General features: G+C 50.3%; 2 protein-coding genes across 6 annotated transcripts in view; one reads left to right on the top strand and one right to left on the bottom strand.

Annotated features, from left to right (window-relative positions):
- Positions 1 to 3,999, bottom strand: part of LOC140458836 (uncharacterized) — a 62,197-nt gene extending 58,198 nt beyond the window's left edge. For 3 of the 4 annotated variants that reach the window (XM_072553515.1, XM_072553513.1, XM_072553516.1), the window contains exon 1: positions 3,896 to 3,999. The gene's annotated coding sequence lies outside the window, so the exon portion shown is untranslated. Of the gene's footprint in view, positions 1 to 984 lie in introns of all 4 variants that reach the window. The other variant, XM_072553514.1, reaches the window with a different exon arrangement.
- On the top strand, positions 1,384 to 19,763 carry LOC140458838 (uncharacterized). Of its 2 annotated transcripts, XM_072553518.1 has the most exons (8): positions 1,384 to 1,537; positions 4,258 to 4,393; positions 13,148 to 13,501; positions 14,817 to 14,889; positions 15,284 to 15,397; positions 15,938 to 15,960; positions 19,274 to 19,315; positions 19,413 to 19,763. In XM_072553518.1, exons 2-8 carry the CDS (start codon positions 4,348 to 4,350, stop codon positions 19,481 to 19,483), a joined length of 723 nt encoding a protein of 240 aa, XP_072409619.1. In that variant the 5' UTR covers positions 1,384 to 1,537; positions 4,258 to 4,347; the 3' UTR covers positions 19,484 to 19,763. The 2 variants fall into 2 exon arrangements, with proteins under 2 accessions (XP_072409619.1, XP_072409620.1); XM_072553519.1 differs by lacking the exon at positions 14,817 to 14,889.
- Positions 19,764 to 22,132: the final 2,369 nt, after the last annotated feature.

Consider the following 22,132-nt stretch of genomic DNA (forward strand, 5'->3'; position numbering starts at 1 on the left):
TCAATTCAAATCACTTCAATTCAATTCAATTCAGTTCCATTCAAATCACTTCAATTCAATTCAATTCAGTTCAATTCAATTCAATTCAGTTCAATTCAGTTCAATTCAATTCAAATCAGCTCAGTTCAATTCAATTCAATTCACTGCAATTCTATTCAATTCAGTTAAATTCAATTCAGTTCAATTCAATTCAATTCAAATCAATTCAGTTCAATTCAATTCAGTTCAATTCACTTCAGGTCAATTCAATTCAGTTCAATTCAATTCAATTCAATTTAAATCAATTCATTTCAAATCAATTCAGTTCAATTCAATTAAGTTCAATTCAAATCCATTCAATTCAAAGCAATTCATTTCAATTCAATTCAGTTCAATTCAAATCAATTCAATTCAATGCAATTCAATTCAATTCTATTCAAGTCAATTCAATTCAGTTCAATTCAATTCAATTCAGTTCAATTCAATTCAATTCAATTCTGTTCAATTCAAATCAATTCAATTCAGTTCCATTCAATTCAATTCAATTCAGTTCAATTCAATTCAATTCAATTCAATTCAAATCAATTCGATTCAATTCAATTCAATTCAAATCCATTCATTTGAATTCAATTGTGCCAGTCTCAAAAGTTCAGTTATGAACCACCCTTTTCTCTGGAAGACCAGCAAGTGGGGATATTCACTGATGACCTCACAATGTTCAGCACTGTTTGTGAATCCTCTGATACAGAAACAGTCCACGTACAAACGCAACAAGGTCTGGTACATTTAAAAGGCATATGAATCGGAAGGGTTTAGAGGGATATGGGCCAAGTGCTGGTAAATGGGACTAGATTAGGTTGGGATATCTGTTCAGCATGGAGGAGTTGCACTGAAGGGTCTGTTTCCGTGCTGTACATCTCTGTGACTCTATGACAAATAACAAGTAACATTCACACCACACAACTGCCAGGCTATGACTATTTCCAATGTGAGAGAGAATCTAACCATCATCCTTTGAGTGCCAACGGTGTTAGCATCAATGAAGTCCTCTACCACGATCAACATCCTGGGGGTCACCATTGACCAGAAACTCAACTGAGCCCACCACATAAACACAGCGGCTTCAAGAGCAGGTCAGAGGCTGGGAATCCTGCAGCGAGTAACTCCCCTCCTGACTCCCCCCCAAAGCCTGTCCCACCATCGACAAGGCACGAGTCAGGAGGGTGAGGGAATACTCCCCACTTGCCCCTGGATGGGGGCAGCTCCAACAACACTCGAGAAGCCCGGCACCATCCAGGGACAAAGCAGATTTTTCTTTCCAATTTCCTGTAAATCCTGTTCCCGACAAGGAGGATGGACTCAGCTTTGAGTCACTGTTGTATTGCCACAGATGGGAAATAACTGGCCGTTGAGTTCACAAACTTGACAGTGTCGCAATGTGGCAGCAGTGACTAGAGAACATTCCCAGTGTGAACCGTTGTGATTTTAACTGATATTTTCCCCCTGTTTCGAGGTTTGCTGCATCAATATTCCTTCTCAACACCAGCTCTCCAATCAGGTAAGCTGACTGCAGAAATGTTCGAGAGAGAGTAAGCTTCCCCTATTCGAGAAATTTTTAACTATGTGTCCATCGGTACTTAGGCTGTTGGCTCAATGATCTCCAGGACAATATGACACTTCGCTTTTAGCACCTGATATTTCACCCAAGATATTTCTCTCTTTCTCTCTCTCTCTCTATTTCACTCTCTCTCTCACTTTCTCTCTCTCTCTTATGCACACATACTCTTAAACACAGTCTCTTACACGCTCACACACATTCTCTCTCTCATACACCTGCACCCACACGTTCACATTCACATGCACACAAACTCTTCCTCTCTCTTTCTCACACACACTCACTTTCTCACACACACTCACTCACACACACAGTCACGCACACACACACACAACTCACTCACACACACTTACTCACACACACTCACTCACTCACACACACACCACACACTCTCACTCACACACCCACACACTTACTCACACACATTCACTCACACACACAGTCACGCACACACAACTCACTCACACACACTTACTCACACCTGCACCACACACACACCACACACTCTCACTCTCACACACACACACACTCACTCATACACACACTCATGCACACACACTTACTCACACACGCACCACATGCACACACCACTCTCACTCACACACACACTTTCTCACACACACTCACTCACACACATAGTCACGCACACACAACTCATTCACACACACTTACTCACACACGCACCACATGCACACACCACTCTCACTCACACACACACTTTCTCACACACACTCACTCACACACACAGTCACGCACACACAACTCATTCACACATACTTACTCACACACCCACCACACACACACACACACCACTCTCATTCACACACACACACACTTTCTCACACACACTCACTCACACACACAGTCACGCACACACACGCACACAACTCACTCACACACACTTACTCACACACGCACCACACACACACCACACACTCTCACTCACACACACACACTTTCTCACACACACAAAGACACACACACAGTGACGCACACACACGCACACACAACTCACTCACACACACTTACTCACACACACACCACACACACCACACACTCTCACTCACACACTCACACTTACTCACACACACTCACTCACACACACACACCACACACTCTCGCTCACACACCCACACACTTACTCACACACATTCACTCACACATACACAGTTACGCACACACACGCACACACAACTCACTCACACACACTTACTCACACACGCACCACACACACACACACACACCACACACTCTCACTCACACACACACTTTCTCTCACACACTCACTCACACGCACAGTCACGCACACACAACTCACTCACACACACTTACTCACACACGCACCACACAGACACGCACTCCACACACTCTCACTCACACACACACTTTCTCTCACACACTCACTCACACGCACAGTCACGCACACACAACTCACTCACACACACTTACTCACACACGCACCACACAGACACACACACCACACACTCTCACTCACACACACACTTTCTCTCACACACTCACTCACACGCACAGTCACGCACACACAACTCACTCACACATACTTACACACGCACCAACCACATACACCACTCTCACTCACACACACACACATTCTCACACACACTCACTCACACACACAGTCACGCACACACAACTCACTCACACATACTTACTCACACACACATCACACACACACACCACTCTCACTCACACACTCACACACACTTTCTCACACACACTCACACACACACACACAGTCACGCACACACAACTCACTCACACACTCACACACACTTTCTCACACACACTCACTCACACACACACGAAGACACACACAGTCACGCACACACACGCACACACAACTCACTCACACACACTTACTCACACACGCACCACACACTCTCACACGCACACTCACACTTACTCACACACACTCACTCACACACACACAGGAAGACACACACACAGAGTCACGCACTCACAACTCACTCACACACACTCACTCACATACGCGCCACACACACACACCACTCTCACTCACACACTCATACACTTACACACACACACCACACACTCTCGCTTGCACACACATACACACACGCATACACACACACACAACACACTCTCACTCATACACACTACACACACTGACTCACACAAACACACACATGCACACACTCACTCACACACATAGAGAGACACAGTCAAAGCCACACTCAGACATACACACATGCACACACTCTTCCAGTAATACAAGAACCTGTTAAAAAACAGTAAGCTTTCTAAACTTGAGGTCATCACCAGGTTTCATATGCTTCCCCTTCCTCAAATCATCTTCTTTAATTTTGCTTCTGTTTGGCTCATCCAGCTAAATTTACCGAAGTGCGATTTCACATGCGCATGTTTATTGTAACACAGACATATCCTGTTAGGCTGTAAATGGTGCTGAACAGAACTAGGGGTGGAAGATAATTAAATATTGGGACATAATTTCTGCACGTCTTCAACATTCTTGTTTCTCTGTACGAAACTTAGTTTCGATTGCAAAATTTGTCAATCATCGTTCTGTTGCAACCAGAAAACAAATAGAAATCCCAACTTGTTGAGAAAGCATCACCTCAGATGTGTGAGCTATTGAAATCCCTTTGTTTCTGTTTTGTCAGGTTTGGAAGCTAATCGTGTTTGCTTGGCTGGGTTACAGAAGCTGGAGCTGGAAATATATTCAGTGGGCAGGAGGACATTTCACGTCTACAATGCTGTCTGCTCTCTCCTTGGTGGTCTTAACTCAAGCTGTGGTGGGTAGGTACTGGGGATTGATGATAAATCTGCTGCACGCAGTCTGTCAATCTAATTTCAACAGCTCCCTGCGCAACTCTGTTTCAACAGTCTCTCTGACGAAGGGATCACTGGTTTATTGTCTCTCTGCTGCTGAGTTTCTCCAGCGTCTTTGATGGAGGAGGAATTCTGCCTCCAAGTTTTCCAGATTATCCCGGCGATGACCACACACGGCTGAAATCATCTTCTCCCTGGATGGACTTGACTTTGAGGTGGTTTATGGGCTGACACGTTGAAACACAATCGCTCGAGGAGCTTGGATTTGATTCAATTCCTCGACGCCCTGGGCAGCGAGACCATAAGGAATAGGAATAGCAACAGGCCATTCAGCCCATTGAGTCTGCTCCACCATCTCCCGTGGCTGGTCTGATAACCCTCAATCCCACTTCCCTGCGCCCCTCCCCACCTTTGATTCCCCACTTCCTATTAGATTACTTACAGTGTGGAAACAGGCCCTACGGCCCAACAAGTCCACACTGACCCTCCAAAGAGCAACCCACCCAGACCCATTCCCCAAAATTTACCCCTTTCACCTAACACTATGGGCAATTTCCCATGGCCAATCCACCTAAGCTGTACATCCCTGGACACTATGGGACAATTTCCCATCGCCAATCCACCTAAGCTGTACATCCCTGGACACTATGGGACAATTTCCCATGGCCAATCCACCCTAACGTGCACATCCCTGGACACTATGGGACAATTTCCCATGGCCAATCCACCCTAACGTGCACATCCCTGGACACTATGGGACAATTTCCCATGGCCAATCCACCCTAACCTGCACACCCCTGGGCACTATGGGACAATTTCCCATGGCCAATCCACCCTAACGTGCACATCCCTGGGCACTATGGGACAATTTCCCATGGCCAATCCACCCTAACCTGCACACCCCTGGGCACTATGAGACAATTTCCCATGGCCAATCCACCCTAACGTGCACATCCCTGGGTACTATGGGACAATTTCCCATGGCCAATCCACCCTAACCTGCACACCGCTGGGCACTATGAGACAATTTCCCATGGCCAATCCACCCTAACCTGCACATCCCTGGGCACGATGGGACAATTTCCCATGGCCAATTCACCCTAACCTGCACATCCCTGGGCACTATGGGACAATTCCCCATGGCCAATCCACTCTAACCTACACATCCCTGGGCACTATGGGACAATTTAGCATGGCCAATCCACTCTAACCTACACATCCCTGGGCACTATGGGACAATTTAGCATGGCCAATCCACCCTAACCTGCACACCGCTGGGCACTATGAGACAATTTCCCATGGCCAATCCACCCTAACCTGCACATCCCTGGGCACGATGGGACAATTTCCCATGGCCAATTCACCCTAACCTGCACATCCCTGGGCACTATGGGACAATTTCCCATGGCCAATCCACCTGAACCTACACATCCCTGGGCACTATGGGACAATTTAGCATGGCCAATCCACTCTAACCTACACATCCCTGGGCACTATGGGACAATTTAGCATGGCCAATCCAACCTAAGCAGCACATCTTTGGACTGTGGGCGGAAACCAGATCACCCAAAGGAAACCCACAGAGACATGGACAGTTGCCCGAGGCGGGAATTGTACCCAGGCCTCTCGTGCTGTTCGGCAGCAGTGCTGACCACTGAGCCACTGAGCCACCATATTTAAAAGGGCTCACAACCTTGAACATCCTGAATGCTCCAGCCTCCACAGCCCTCTGCAGTAACAAATTCTACAGAAGTTCCTGTTAGGGTGAAGGGAAAGACTGGTAGGTATAGGGAATGCTGGATGACTAAAGAAATTGAGGGTTTGGTTAAGAAAAAGAAGGAAGCATATGTCAGGTATAGACAGGATAGATCGAGTGAATCCTTAGAAGACTATAAAGGCAGTAGGAGTATACTTAAGAGGGAGATCAGGAGGGCAAAATGGGGACATGAGATAGCTTTGGCAAATAGAATTAAGGAGAATCCAAAGGGTTTTTACAAATATATTAAGTACAAAAGGGTAACTAGGGAGAGAATAGGGCCCCTCAAACGGGCTTCTTTCTGTTCTATATTTAAGCGACTCCTGGACATGCACATGGAGAGCAGTGGGTTGAGGGGTGCGTAGGTTAAGTTACTATATTTTACATTAGGATTAATCCTCGGCACAATATTGTGGGCCAAAGGGCCTGTCCTGTGCTGTAATTTTCTATGTTCTATGTTCTAAAGATCAACAATGCGGCCTTTGTTTGGAGCCACAGGAGATGGGGGAGATACTAAACGAGTATTTTGCATCAGTATTTACTGTGGAAAAGGATATGGAAGATATAGACTGTAGGGAAATAGATGGTGACATCTTGCAAAATGTCCATATTCCAGAGAAGGAAGTGCTGGATGTCTTGATATGCGTAAAAGTGGATAAATCCCTAGGACCTGATCAGGTGTACCCTAGAGCTCTGTGGGAAGCTAGAGAAGTGATTGCTGGGCCTCTTGCTGAGATATTTGTATCATCGATAGTCACAGGTGAGGTGTCGGAAGACTGGAGGTTGGCAAACACGATGCCACTGTTTAAGAAGGGTGGTAAGGACAAGCCAGGGAACTATAGACCAGTGAGCCTGACCTCGGTGGTGGGCAAGTTGTTGGAGGGAATCCTGAGGGACAGGATGTACATGTATTTGGAAAGGCAAGGACTGATTAGGGATAGTCTGATGGGAGACTAATTAGCAAGGTTAGATCTCATGGAATACAGAGAGAACTAGCCATTTGGATACAGAACTGGCTCAAAGGTAGAAGACAGAGGGTGGTGGTGGAGGGTTGTTTTTCAGACTGGAGGCCTATGACCAGTGGAGTGCCACAAGGATCGGTGCTGGGCCCTCTACTTTTTGTCATTTACATAAATGATTTGGATGTGAGCATAAGAGGTACAGTTAGTAAGTTTGCGGATGACACCAAAATTGAAGGTGTAGTGGATAGCGAAGAGGGTTACCTCAGATTACAACAGGATCCAGACCAGATGGGCCAATGGGCTGAGGAGTGGCAGATGGAGTTTAATTCAGATAAATGCGATGTGCTGTATTTTGGGAAAGCAAATCTTAGCAGGACTTATACACTTAATAGTAAGATCCTAGGGAGTGTTGCTGAACAAAGAGACCTTGGAGTGCAGGTTCATAGCTCCTTGAAAGTGGAGTCACAGGTAGATAGGATAGTGAAGAAGGCGTTTGGTATGCTTTCCTTTATTGGTCAGAGTATTGATTACAGGAGTTGGGAGGTCATGTTGCAGCTGTACAGGACATTGGTTAGGCCACTGTTGGAATATTGTGTGTAATTCTGGTCTCCTTCCTATCAGAAAGATGTTGTGAAATTTGAAAGGGTTCAGAAAAGATTTACAAGGATGTTGCCAGGGTTGGAGAGTTTGAGCTACAGGGAGAGGCTGAACAGGCTGGGGCTGTTTTCCCTGGAGTGTCGGAGGCTGAGGGGTGACTTATAGAGGTTCATAAAACCATGAGGGGCATGGATAGGGTAAATAGACAAGGTCTTTTCCCTGGGGTGGGGGAGTCCAGAACTAGAGGGGCAAAGGTTTAGGGTGAGGGGGGAAAGATATAAAAGAGACCTAAGGGGCAACGTTTTCACCCAGAGGGTGGTGCGTGTATGGAATGAGCTGCCAGAGGAAGTGGTGGAGGCTGGTACAATGACAACACTTAAATGGTATATGGATAGGAAGGGTTCAGAGGGATATGGGCCAGGTGCTGGCAGGTGGGACTAGATTGGTTTGGGATATCTGGGTCAGCATGGACAGGTTGGACTGAAGGGTCTGTTTCCGTGCTGTACATCTCTATGACTCTGTGATTCACTCCCTTGTGAGAGAAGACATCCCTCCTCATCTCCATCGTCAGTGGGAGACCCCCCCCACCCCCCGTTCAGACCTGATGCCCCTCTGGTCCTCCACTCTCCCACACAAGGGGGAGCTTCCTCTCCGCATTTTTCAATAAGATTGTCCCTCTAAACTTCAATGAGTAATGCAGGTGTCTGTGACTCCATGGAAAAACAAACTGAAAACTGAATACCAACATGATTTTGTGGAGGGATGTTGTATGTTGCAATGGGACATTGACAGGAAGCAGAGTTGGGCTGAGAAGCAGCAGATGGAGTTCAACCTGGAAAAGTGGGAAGTGATTCACTTTGGAAGGTGGGATTTGAATGCGGAATACAGAGTTAAAGGCAGGATTCTTGGCAGGGTGGAGGAACAGAGGGATCTTGGGGTCCACGTCCATAGATCCCTCAAAGTTGCCCCCCAACTTGATCGGGTTGTTAAGAAGGTGGACAGTGTGTTGTCTTTCGTTAGCAGGGAGATTGAGTTTAAGAGCCGTGAGGTTATGCTGCAGCTCGATAGAGCCCTGGTTAGACCACACTTGGAATATTGTGCTCAGTTCTGGTCACCTCATTATATGGAAAGATGTGGAAGCTTTAGAGAGGGTGCAGAGGAGATTTCCCAGGATGCTGCCGGGACTGGAGGGAATGCCTTATGAGGAAAGGTTGGGGGAGCGAGGGCTTTTCCCATTGGAGTGAAGAAGGATGAGGGGTGACTTGGGAGAGGTGTACGAGATGACGAGAGGCAGAGACAGAGTGGGTAGACAGAGACGTTTTCCCAGGATGGTAATAGCTATCACGAGGGGGCAGAATGTTTAGGTAATTGGGGGAAGGTTTTGGGGGAGATGTCAGAGGCAGCTTCTTTACACAGAGAGTGGGGGGGGTGTGTGAAATGTACTGCCAGCGGTGGGAGTAGAGTCAGATACATTCGGGACATTTAAGCGACTCTTGGATAGGAACATGGAAGAGAGTACAATGAAGGGGATGTAGGATAGTCCGATCGTAGAGTAGGACAAAAGGTCAGCACAGCATCAAGGGCCGAAGGGCCTGTACTGCACTGTGTGAGGGGCTCGGAGGGGAACTTGTAGAGGGGTGGTGTTCCCATGTACCTGCTGCCCTTGTCCTTCTCGATGGAAGTGGCCGTGGGTTTGGAAGGTGCTGCCTGAGAGAATTTGGTGAGTTTCTGCAGCGCATCTTGTAGCTGGTACACACTGCAGTTACTGAGGGTCGGTGGGGGGAGGGAGGGGATGGTACACACTGCAGTTACTGAGGGTCGGTGGGGGGGAGGGAGAGGATGGTACACACTGCAGTTACTGAGGGTCGGTGGGGGGGGGAGGGGATGGTACACACTGCTGTTACTGAGGGTCGGTGGGGGGAGGGAGGGGATGGTACACACTGCAGTTACTGAGGGTCGGTGGGGGGGGGAGGGGATGGTACACACTGCTGTTACTGAGGGTCGGTGGGGGGAGGGAGGGGATGGTACACACTGCAGTTACTGAGGGTCGGTGGGGGGGGGGAGGGGATGGTACACACTGCTGTTACTGAGGGTCGGTGGTGGGGGGGAGGGGATGGTACACACTGCAGTTACTGAGGGTCGGTGGGGGAGGGAGGGGATGGTACACACTGCAGTTACTGAGGGTCGGTGGTGGGGGGGAGGGGATGGTACACACTGCTGTTACTGAGGGTCGGTGGGGGGAGGGAGGGGATGGTACACACTGCTGTTACTGAAGGTCGGTGGGGGGAGGGAGGGGGTGGTACACACTGCAGTTACTGAGGGTCGGTGGTGGGGGGGAGGGGATGGTACACACTGCAGTTACTGAGGGTCGGTGGGGGAGGGAGGGGATGGTACACACTGCAGTTACTGAGGGTCGGTGGGGGGAGGGAGGGGATGGTACACACTGCAGTTACTGAGGGTCGGTGGGGGGAGGGAGGGGATGGTACACACTGCAGTTACTGAGGGTCGGTGGGGGGAGGGAGGGGATGGTACACACTGCAGTTACTGAGGGTCGGTGGTGGGGGGGGAGGGGATGGTACACACTGCAGTTACTGAGGGTCGGTGGGGGGAGGGAGGGGATGGTACACACTGCTGTTACTGAGGGTCGGTGGGGGGAGGGAGGGGATGGTACACACTGCAGTTACTGAGGGTCGGTGGTGGGGGGGGAGGGGATGGTACACACTGCAGTTACTGAGGGTCGGTGGGGGGAGGGAGGGGATGGTACACACTGCTGTTACTGAGGGTCGGTGGGGGGAGGGAGGGGATGGTACACACTGCTGTTACTGAGGGTCGGTGGGGGGAGGGAGGGGATGGTACACACTGCAGTTACTGAGGGTCGGTGGGGGAGGGAGGGGATGGTACACACTGCAGTTACTGAGGGTCGGTGGGGGGAGGGAGGGGATGGTACACACTGCAGTTACTGAGGGTCGGTGGGGGGAGGGAGGGGATGGTACACACTGCTGTTACTGAGCGTCGGTGGGGGGAGGGAGGGGATGGTACACACTGCTGTTACTGAGGGTCGGTGGGGGGGAGGGAGGGGATGGTACACACTGCTGTTACTGAGGGTCGGTGGGGGAGGGAGGGGATGGTACACACTGCTGTTACTGAGCTTCGGTGGGAGAGGGAGGGGATGGTACACACTGCAGTTACTGAGGGTCGGTGGGGGGAGGGAAGGGATGGTACACACTGCAGTTACTGAGGGTCGGTGGGGGGAGGGAGGGGATGGTACACACTGCTGTTACTGAGGGTCGGTGGGGGGAGGGAGGGGATGGTACACACTGCTGTTACTGAGGGTCGGTGGGGGGAGGGAGGGGATGGTACACACTGCAGTTACTGAGGGTCGGTGGGGGAGGGAGGGGATGGTACACACTGCTGTTACTGAGCTTCGGTGGGGGGGAGGGAGGGGATGGTACACACTGCTGTTACTGAGCTTCGGTGGGAGAGGGAGGGGATGGTACACACTGCAGTTACTGAGGGTCGGTGGGGGGAGGGAGGGGATGGTACACACTGCAGTTACTGAGGGTCGGTAGGGGAGGGAGGGGATGGTACACACTGCAGTTACTGAGGGTCGGTGGGGGGGTGGGAGGGGATGGTACACACTGCTGTTACTGAGGGTCGGTGGGGGAGGGAGGGGATGGTACACACTGCTGTTACTGAGGGTCGGTGGGGGGGAGGGAGGGGATGGTACACACTGCTGTTACTGAGGGTCGGTGGGGGAGGGAGGGGATGGTACACACTTCTGTTACTGAGCGTCAGTGGGGGGAGAGGAGGGGATGGTACACACTGCTGTTACTGAGGGTCTGTGGGGGAGGGAGGGGATGGTACACACTGCTGTTACTGAGGGTCGGTGGGGGGGAGGGAGGGGATGGTACACACTGCTGTTACTGAGGGTCGGTGGGGGGAGGGCGAGAATGGTACACACTGCTGTTACTGAGGGTCGGTGGGGGGAGGGCGAGAATGGTACACACTGCTGTTACTGAGGGTCGGTGGGGGAGGGTGGGGATGGTACACACTGCTGTTACTGAGGGTCGGTGGGGGGGAGGGAGGGGATGGTACACACTGCTGTTACTGAGGGTCGGTGGGGGGAGGGAGGGGATGGTACACACTGCTGTTACTGAGGGTCGGTGGGGGGAGGGAGAGAATGGTACACACTGCTGTTACTGAGGGTCGGTGGGGGAGGGAGGGGATGGTACACACTGCTGTTACTGAGGGTCGGTGGGGGGAGGGAGGGGATGGTACACACTGCAGTTACTGAGGGTCGGTGGGGGGAGGGGATGGTACACACTGCTGTTACTGAGGGTCGGTGGGGGGAGGGAGGGGATGGTACACACTGCAGTTACTGAGGGTCGGTGGGGGAGGGAGAGGGAGAGGATGTTTGTGGGTGTGGGGGCTGCTTTGTCCCTGGATGGTGTTGAGCTTCTCGAGTGTTTTTGGAGCTGCCCCCACCCAGGGGCAAGTGGGGAGTATTCCCTCACCCTCCTTACTTGGGCCTTGTCGATGGTGGGACAGTCTTTGGGGGGCAGTCAGGAGGGGAGTTACTCACTGCCGGATTCCCAGCCTCTGACCTGCTCTTTGAGCCCCTGTGGTGCGTCCAGTTGAGTGTCTGGTCAATGATAAACTCCAGGATGTTGATAGTGTGGGATAGTAACACGATTAGGGGTGAATGCCCATTGTCTTTTCTTGGAGGTGATCATTGTCTGGAATATGTGTGTTGCCAATGTTCGTTCATGGTGAACATAACCAATGTTATCTGACTCAGCTTTTGATCGTCTTGTCCTTAAATTGAATGCCATCCTGATGTACCATCCCCTTTGTCTGTGAATGAAACTTTGGGGATGAAAGGAGGTGACTCAGTGGTTGGCACTGCTGTCTCCCAGCGCCAGGGAGCCAGGTTCGATCCCACCGTCGGGTGACTGTCTGTGACATTCTCCCTGTGTCTGCGTGAGTTTCCTCTGGGTGCTCCGGTTTCCTCCCACAGACTAAACATGTGCAGGTTAGGGTGGATTGGCCATGGGAAATTGTCCCATAGTGTCGAGGGATGTGCAGGTTAGGGTGGATTGGCCATGGGAAATTGTCCCATAGTGTCGAGGGATGTGCAGGTTAGGGTGGATTGGGCCATGGGAAATTGTCCCATTGTGTCCAGGGATGTGCAGGTTAGGGTGGATTGGCCATGGGAAATTGTCCCATAGTGCCCAGTGATGTATAGGTCAGGGGTCAATTTTGAGTAGTAGGGGAAGGGTTTGGGTTGGTTACTCTTGGGAGTGTCGTCGCAATAGTGAAGGGCCGAATGGCCTTTTTTTTTGACGTTCAGGTTTTGTGTGAATGCTGTCGTAACCCGTTCACAACCTTTGTGTCTCGTTGTTGCAGTTACAGGTAGCGTTCAGCACGGGCAGGGTGAATGCCCAGTGGTGTATTTTGATGGCTCACACCCAGTCGTGTTGAACTGTTCCAACCCGTCCTATGCTCGGGCACCATTGGTCCAGTGGCGCTGGACAGACCTCTTCGGGAAGCGGAAGGAACAGCTTCTGCTCCAGGTCCTGAATGGGGATGTGTCCAGGCACGCTGACTGGGCTGACGTGGGGATATCCTTCAAGGCCTGTGCGGGAAATGGCAACTGCTCACTCACTGTGACCCCTACCCAGGACTACGCTGGACTCTACCACTGTGTTGTGTGGACCTCGAAACGCATCACTGAAGAGAAGATGTGGCTCACATATGAAGGTTTGATGTTTATTCCGAAATAGATCAAGTGCGGACAGCATTTTTTTTAGAAGAGTGACTTTTCATTTTGATGTAATCCCCCCTTTATGTCTCCATTGGGTTTCGGTGTTTTTTTGCATTCAAGTTCGAGTGATTCTCTGCTGTTAACACCGACTCTACACTCATGCCCACTCACTTCACTTTAATCCTTCCCCCCCCCCGCCCCGTGTCACCAGTGAGTCCGTATCTGTCTCGCTCTCCCACCTCTCCCAGGCTTCCCTTTCTGTTCCCATTCCCTTCCCCACCTTTCTCAACAACGTGAAGACCATCACTTCGCCATCTCTGCCCTCAGTTCCGAAGGACAGTCAAGCACAGAAACACAGAAAACAGGAGCAGGAGTCGGCCATTCAGCCCTTCCGGCCTGCACCACCATCCAATACGGTCATGGCCGACCGTGCAATCCCAAGATCCCACTCCCACCCTCTCCCCATGCCCCTTTGATCCCTTTAGCCCCTTGGTCCATGTCCAGCTCCCTCTTGGATACATCCAATGAACTGGTCCCAACAGCTTCCTGCGGGACAGAATTCCACAGATTCCCAACTCCCTGAGTGAAGAAATTCTCCCTCATCTCACTCCGGAATGGCTTACTCCTTATTCTAAGAGTGGGAAACTGGACTCAAGATGACAAACCTGTTTCTGTTCTCCCAGGACGCTGCCGGACCCGTTGAGATTTCCCTGTTTTTATTTCAGAGTTCCGACAGTATTGTCTCGTGCTGTGGCGTTGCTTTTTCTTGAACGATGATTTGGAAGTGATCCTTTTCAATCCTCGCCCTTTGGAGACGTGATGGTCGAGGGATCTTATCCCAGGGTGGGGGAGTCCAGAACCGACGTGTGTGGGCTGTTTTCCCTGGAGCGTCGGAGGCTGAGGGGTGACCTTATAGAGGTTTATAAAATCATGAGGGGCACGGATAGGATAAATAGACAAGGTCTTTTCCCCCTGGGGTGGGGGAGTCCAGAACTAGAGGGGCGTAGGTTTAGGGTGAGAGGGGAAAGATATAAAAGAGACCTAAGGGGCAACGTTTTCACCCAGAGGGTGGTACGTGTATGGAATGAGCTGCCAGAGGAAGTAGTGGAGGCTGGTACAATGACAACATTTAAATGGCATCTGGATGGGGACATGAATAGGAAGGGGTTTGGAGGGATATGGGCCAAGTGCTGGCAAATAGGAATAGATGAGTTTAGGATATTTGGTCAGCATGGACAAGTTGGACCGAAGGGTCTGCTTCCATGCTGTACATCTCTATGACTCAATGAATGGCTTATCCTGTATCCTTAGACCATGGCCCCCTGGTTCTGGATTCGCCTGGTCGTCAGAAACCTCCTTGCTGTGTTTACCGTGTCTTAGCCTGGTACGATTTTTTTTTCAGTTTCTGTAAGAATCCCCCTACCTCATTCTGCTAAACTCCAGTGAATATCATCCTAACTGATCCTGGGAATCAGTCTGGGAAACCCTTCGCTGCCCCTCCTCCATCACCAGAACATCCTTCCTCAGATAAAGAGACTCAACACCCCACCCCCCCCTCCCCCCCTCCCCCCCCCCCACCCCCGGCCTCCAAACCGCACGCACACGCAATACTCCAGGGAGCGGTCTTCCCAAGCCCCCCCCCCTGCTGTGAGTCCTCCCCGTCCCTGGGCTCTGTCCCTCTGGTGCGTTTCCTTTGAGCTGCTCGTTGTTTGTGACTCTCCCAGACTATCCGGTGAAGTGCGTCCCGTCTCTGAACGTACTCCATTCCTCTCTCGCAGTGGAGCGCAGGACGCCCGGCGCGATCTTCGTGACAGTGGGAGTTGGCGCGGGGATGCTCGTGCTGGTCCTAATCGGGCTCGTTTGGTTCTGCAAGAGGAAAGCGAGAGATCAGGGTGGGTTCGGAAAATGCGGTGCACTGGGTGGAGGGGGGGTGGGCGCGGGATGTTGTTTTGGGGGGTTTTTGAGGGTGGGAGTGTGATGGCTAACTCCATTTAAGAGATCAGAGTCTAGATCAGAGGGGTGCTGGAAAAGCACAGCAGGTCAGGCAGCATCCGAGGAGCTGGAGAATCGACGTTTCGGGCAAAAGCCCTTGCCTCATTCCTGATGAAGGGCTCCTGCCCGAAACGTCGATTTCCCTGCTCCTCGGATGCTGCCTGACCTGCTGTGCTTTTCCAGCACCCCTCTGAGCTAGCCTCTGGTTTCCAGCATCTGCAGTCCACACATTTGCCCATTTAAGAGGTCAGCCCTGACCTCTTGCAACAACAACCCACATTGCTGTAGCGCCGCCCACACGGGCTGGAGCTCGCTGTAGAAATCTGTGCCACCCGACTCCGCTGTGACTTGTTCCCAGCAAGGGTGGAGTTCGGAAGCGTGCTTCTGCTGGGTCAGACTCATCGCGTCTAACCTTGTTCTGTTTTTCTTTTCTGTGACAGGAACTCGGAGTGCTGCATCCCAGGTGGGCCCTTTAAACCAAGCCCTTTACGAAAACATTACCAATGGCGCTGTCAAACTATAAACTGCGTATTTTAAAAGTGTCGTCTGTGTACTTTTAATCGCTTCAGCCTCTTGGTTTTAGGCTTGTATTTGAATCGGCTGCTTCGAGATCTGTGTGCTTTCCCCTGCCTGTGTTTTAGTAATTCTAAACTAAACAGTCTCCACCCATTTCCAAACAGTGCTGGTGAAAAGGTCAGGCTAGGTTGGTAACAATGCTGCCCCTTCAACGAGGTGACTTTGTCCTTTGGTTTCGTAAGAGGGGTCATAAAGGCAGAGGTGCTGAAATGTCTCCGATAAAGCCAGGTTTAACAGTGGCAATGCACGCTCCCCCAGTTCAGGACTTCTCTAGGTTGGTTCAGTTGTAGCAGGCAGACAGAAGCTGCTATAAGAAAGAAGGTTCCATGCTTCAGCAGATGATTCTTGACTGACTCCACCCTCTGGAATCTCTCCTGCCTGTAACAACCTGTACCTTCTGACAAGGGGTGGGCTGATGAGATGTTGCAGAGAATTGGGGCAGTTCTGTTAAGCTGTGGTACTGAGTCGTTTGAGTTTTCCAATAGTTAACTTATTCCAAGTTCCACTTTCTTTTGCTTGTGTTTCTCCTGTAGTGTTTAAATAAATTCTGATTTTCTTAAAGCCGAGTGTTTTGACTAGCTGCAACACACCAGAATATCCACTCTACATCGACCATTAAAATAAGAAAAAGTTAGGTTCTCTCCCAGAGTGTCCAGGGATGTGCAGGTTAGGGTGGATTGGCCATGGGAAATTGTCCTATAATGCCCTGGGATGTACAGGTTAAGGTGGATTGGCCATGGGAAATTGTCCCATAGTGCCCAGGGATGTGTCGGTTAGGGTGGATTGGTCATAGGAAATTGTCCCATAGTGCCCAGGGATGTGCAGGTTAGGGTGGATTGGCCATGCTAAATTACCCATAGTGCCCAGGGATGTGCAGGTTAGGGTGGATTGGCCATGCTAAATTACCCATAGTTCCCAGGGATGTGCAGGTTAGGGTGGATTGGCCATGGGAAATTGTCCCATAGTGCCCAGGAATGTGCAGGTTAGGGTGGATTGGCCATAGGAATTTGTCCCATAGTGTCCAGGGATGTGCAGGTTAGGGTGGGTTGACCATGGGAATTTGTCCCAAAGTGACCAGGGATGTACAGGTTAGGGTGGATTGGCAATAGGAAATTGTCCCATAAGCCCCGGGATGTGCAGGTTAGGGTGGATTGGCCATGGGAAATTGTCACATAGTGCCCAGGGATGTGCAGGTTAGAGTGGATTGGCCATGGGAAAGTATCCCATCATGCCCAGGGATGTGCAGGTTAGGGTGGATTGGCCATGGGAAATTGTCCCATAGTGTCCCGGGATGTGCAGGTTAGGGTGAATTGGCCATGGGAAATTGTCCCATAGTGCCCAGGGATGTGCAGGTTAGGATGGATTGGCCATGGGAAATTGTCCCATAGTGTCCCGGGATGTGCAGGTTAGGGTGGATTGGCCATGGGAAATTGTCCCATAGTGCCCAGGGATGTGCGGGTTAGAGTGAATTGGCCATGGGAAATTGTCACATAGTGCCCCGGGATGTGCAGGTTAAGGTGGATTGGCCATGGGAAATTGTCCCATAGTGCCCAGGGATGTGCAGGTTAGGGTGGATTGGCCATGGGAAACTGTCCCATAGTGTCCCGGGATGTGCAGGTTAGGGTGGATTGGCCATGGGAAATTGTCCCATAGTGTCCAGGGATGTGCAGGTTAGGGTGGATTGGCCATGGGAAATTGTCCCATAGTGTCCAGGGATGTGCAGGTTAGGGTGGATTGACCATGGAAATTGTCCCATTGTTCCCAGGGATGTGCAGGTTGGGTGGATTGGCCATGGGAAATTGTCCCATAGTGTCCAGGGATGTGCAGGTTAGGGTGGATTGGCCATGGAAATTGTCCCATTGTTCCCAGGGATGTGCAGGTTGGGTGGATTGGCCATGGGAAATTGTCCCATAGTGTCCAGGGATGTGCAGGTTAGGGTGGATTGGCCATGGGAAATTGTCCCATAGTGCCCAGGGATGTGCAGGTTAGGGTGGAATGGCCATGGGAAATTGTCCCATAGTTCCCAGGAATGTGCAGGTTGGGGTGGATTGGCCATGGGAAATTGTCCCATAGTGCCCAGGGATGTGCAGGTTAGGGTGGATTGGCCATGGGAAATTGTCCCATAGTTCCCAGGGATGTGCAGGTTAGGGTGGATTGGCCATGATGGATTGCCCTTAGCATTCAGGGATTTGTGGGTTAGGTAAGTGTTGGTGAATGGGTTTGTGTGGGACACCCCTTGGAGGGTCGATGTGGATTTGTTGGACCGAAGGGCCTATTTCCACACTGTTGGGATTCTGTGTTCCACTGCTAAAACCTGCTCACCGAAACCATTTAGGATATCCTGGGTAGATTAGCGACCACCAATCCTTCACAATGGGACTGTTGGAAGTCAAGTCACTCAGTTAACTGAATGGACGTCAATTGGCACCAACAGTTCTGGGAGAAACTGAGGACTGTATTCCTGATGGAGAGCTTATGCCATAAACATGGACTCTCCTGCTCCTCGGATGCTGCCTGACTGGCTGTGTTTTTCCAGCAGCACCCTTTTCGGTCTAATTCCTGTCCTAATTGAGGTTAGTGTATAGATCAGATCGTCTGCCATTGACTGGGGAATGTGATGAACCTTGGAATAAACCCCCAGCAGTTATATCTCTCTCTCTCTTGCCCCTTTCTCTCTCTCTCTGCTGAGAGGGTAGCAGATAGCCAACAGGAACGCAGTTTGCTGGAGAAGCTCAGCTGGTCCAGCAACACCTGTGGAAGACAGAAAGCAGCAGTTTGGCGCTCTTTATCTGAGATCTCAGGGGAGGTTACTCTACCTGGAATGTTAACTCTCCTATCTCTCGCTCTCTTTCTGTATAGATGTTGCCAGGTCTGCTGAGTTTCTCCAGCAATTTCGGGGTTCGTTTCATGAGTCCTGTCACTGGACTGGAAACATTTGTATAGATGTTGCCAGATCTGCTGAGTTTCTCCAGCAATTTCGGGGTTCGTTTCATGAGTCCTGTCACTGGACTGGAAACATTTGCTGTGTTTTTTTGTTTTCTCTCTCCCTGCTGCTGGACTGGCTGAGTTTCTCCAACAAGTCTCTGTGTGATTATTTTTTCTCTCTGGTTTCCAGTTAACTGGGTGAAGTTCAGCATTAGCGAGAGGCGGTGTTGATTAAGAATAAATTAATTATGTTCTCATTTGGGTGCTAATTACAGAATCGTCAAGGAAACAGGCAAACCGTAAATTCAACGTATATGGTAAGCAGACTACCTCCCAGTGTTCACTTGATTTAGTTTTGAAGCCATAATATAGCTGAGGAAATCACTCAAACTTGTTTACCCGTTTCTCATTAAGGAACTCAACTTAAACGAGCAGGAAGTGTACAGCAACCTGATACAGTAAGACGGCGTCCAGGGAGAACATAAGAGCACAAGACCATAACGACTAGGAGCAGGAGTAGTCCATCTGACCCATCGGTCTCCCTCCGCCATCCAATAGGATCACGGCCAGTCTCAGTTCCACTTCCCCGCCCACTCACCGTAACCCTTCATCCCTTTACCGTTCCAAAATCGGTCTCTCTTTGGCTTAAAAAAACATCCAACGATCCACTGCTTCCCTGGGCAGGGAATTCCACAGCTTCACAACCCTCTGGGTGAAGATGTTCCTCCTCAACTCAGTCCGAAACCTGCTCCCCCCTTATTTTGAGGCCCCTTTGTTCTAGTTTCACCCCCCCCCCCCCCCACCCCCCACTCCAAGTGGAAACATCCTCCCTGCTTCTATCTGATCTATTCCCTTCACCATTTTATAAGCTCCTCCCCCCCCCGCCCATTCTTTGAGATTCCAATCAACACTGTCCCAGTCGACTGGAGGCTGTGGCCCTGGTGATGGTATCACTGGGCTATGAATTCAGGGTATGATTGACGGAGCTGGGTTTGAGTCCCACCATGACAGATGATGGAATTGAATCGGATAGCAATCTGGAATGAATTATCAATCGATTGTTGGGAAAACCCCCTCTGATTCACTAAAGTCCTTTAAGGGACGGAAATCTGCCATCCTTCCCTGGTCAGGCCTACATGTTCAGGTGCACAGTTCTCTGAAAGTGGCATCATAGGTCGATAGGGCAGTGAAGAAGGCTTTTGGCAGACTGGCCTTCATCAGTTGGGAAGTTATGTTGCAGTTATACAGGATGTTGGTGAGGCCCATAGTATCCAGGGATGTGTAGGTTAGGGTGGATTGGCCATGGGAAATGGTCCCATAGTGCCCAGGGATGTGCAGGTTAGGGTGGGTTGGCCATTGGAATTGTCTCATAGTATCCAGGGATGTGTAGGTTAGGGTGGACTGGCCATGGGAAATTATCCCATAGTGCCCAGGGATGTGCAGGTTAGGGTGGATTGGCCATGGGATATTGTCCCATAGTGCCCAGGGGTGTGCAGGTTAGGGTGGATTGGCCATGGGAAATTCTCCCATAGTGCCCAGGGATGTGCAGGTTAGGGTGGATTGGCCATGGGAAATTGTCCCATAGTGTCCAGGGATGTGCAGGTTAGGGTGGATTGGCCATGGGGAATTGTCCCATAGTGCCCAGGGATGTGTAGGTTAGGGTGGATTGGCCATGGGGAATTGTCCCATAGTGCCCAGGGATGTGTAGGTTAGGGTGGATTGGCCATGGGAAATTGTCCCATAGTGCCCAGGGATGTGTAGGTTAGGGTGGATTGGCCATGCTGGATTGCCCTTAGCATTCAGGGATTTGTGGGTTAGGTAAGTGTTGGGGAATGGGTTTGGATGGGACACCCCTTGGAGGGTCGATGTGGATTTGTTGGACCGAAGGGCCTATTTCCACACTGTTGGGATTCTGTGTTCCACTGCTAAAACCTGCTCACTGAAACCATTTAAGATATCCTGGGTAGATTAGCGACCACCAATCCTTCACAATGGGACTGTTGGAAGTCAAGTCACTCAGTTAACTGAATGGACGTCAATTGGCACCAACAGTTCTGGGAGAAACTGAGGACTGTATTCCTGATAAAGAGCTTATGCTATAAACATGGACTCTCCTGCTCCTCGGATGCTGCCTGACTGGCTGTGCTTTTCCAGCAGCACCCTTTTCGGTCTAATTCCTGTCCTAATTGAGGTTAGTGTATAGATCAGATCGTCTGCCATTGACTGGGGAATATGATGAACCTTGGAGTATTGGTCACCTTGCTACAGGAAGGATAGTACTAAACTGGAAAGAGTGCAGAAGAAATTTCCCAACAACATCATGGTGAATCTCTTCTGAACCCTCTCCAGCTTAGTAATGTAACAGGGTGACCAGAACTGGACACAGTGTTCTAGAAGGGGCCTCACCAATGTCCTGTCCAACCTTCAACATGACGTTCCCAACTCCTACACTCAAAGGGCTGAGCAATGAAGGTAAGCGTGCTAAACTCCTTCCTCCCCATCCTCTTTTCACAAATTCCTCATCCCTTGGAGCTATTCTGGTAAATCCCCATCCCCATCTCAACCCTCCGCTCCCCTATCATGTCTAAGAGATTATCGCCCTGCGATTATGTGGTGCCTAGAAATAAAATTCCATGTGCGTTTTGAATTGCTGAACATTTGTAGACTTCAAACAGCCCTCGCGATTCAGGATGCTTAATTTTGTAACTTAACAAAGCTTCCTGTTTAACTGGCATGGCTTCATTTCTCAGATGACACGTGTTTAAAGGAACCTCCAGGCACCTTGCCTGAAGGAGAGTTCACCGTTCATGGCTCCATCAGCTGTGTGTATACCTTGTTGTGACCCCGCCTGACTGCTATTCTGCTGTGGGGTTGCGCTCTACATGTGCAGAGAGTTTCTCGATATTGTCTACTTCATAAATTATCACGGGTTTCGTTCGTTTTCAGCTAAATTAGCCCACAGATATGATCAGTTCCTGAAGCCTGTGGGATAGAATTCCTCAAGTTCAAAACCCTCCAGGTAAAATAATTTCCTCTCATCTCGGACCTAAGTGACATCCCCTTGCCTTTATAGTATGACCCTGGTCCTAGAGTCAGGGGAAACATCTGACCTTTATCTACACTAGTTTAGGACA

The sequence above is a fragment of the Chiloscyllium punctatum genome, chromosome 34 (assembly GCF_047496795.1).
Source record: "Chiloscyllium punctatum isolate Juve2018m chromosome 34, sChiPun1.3, whole genome shotgun sequence".
In the NCBI taxonomy this organism is placed as follows: domain Eukaryota; kingdom Metazoa; phylum Chordata; class Chondrichthyes; order Orectolobiformes; family Hemiscylliidae; genus Chiloscyllium; species Chiloscyllium punctatum.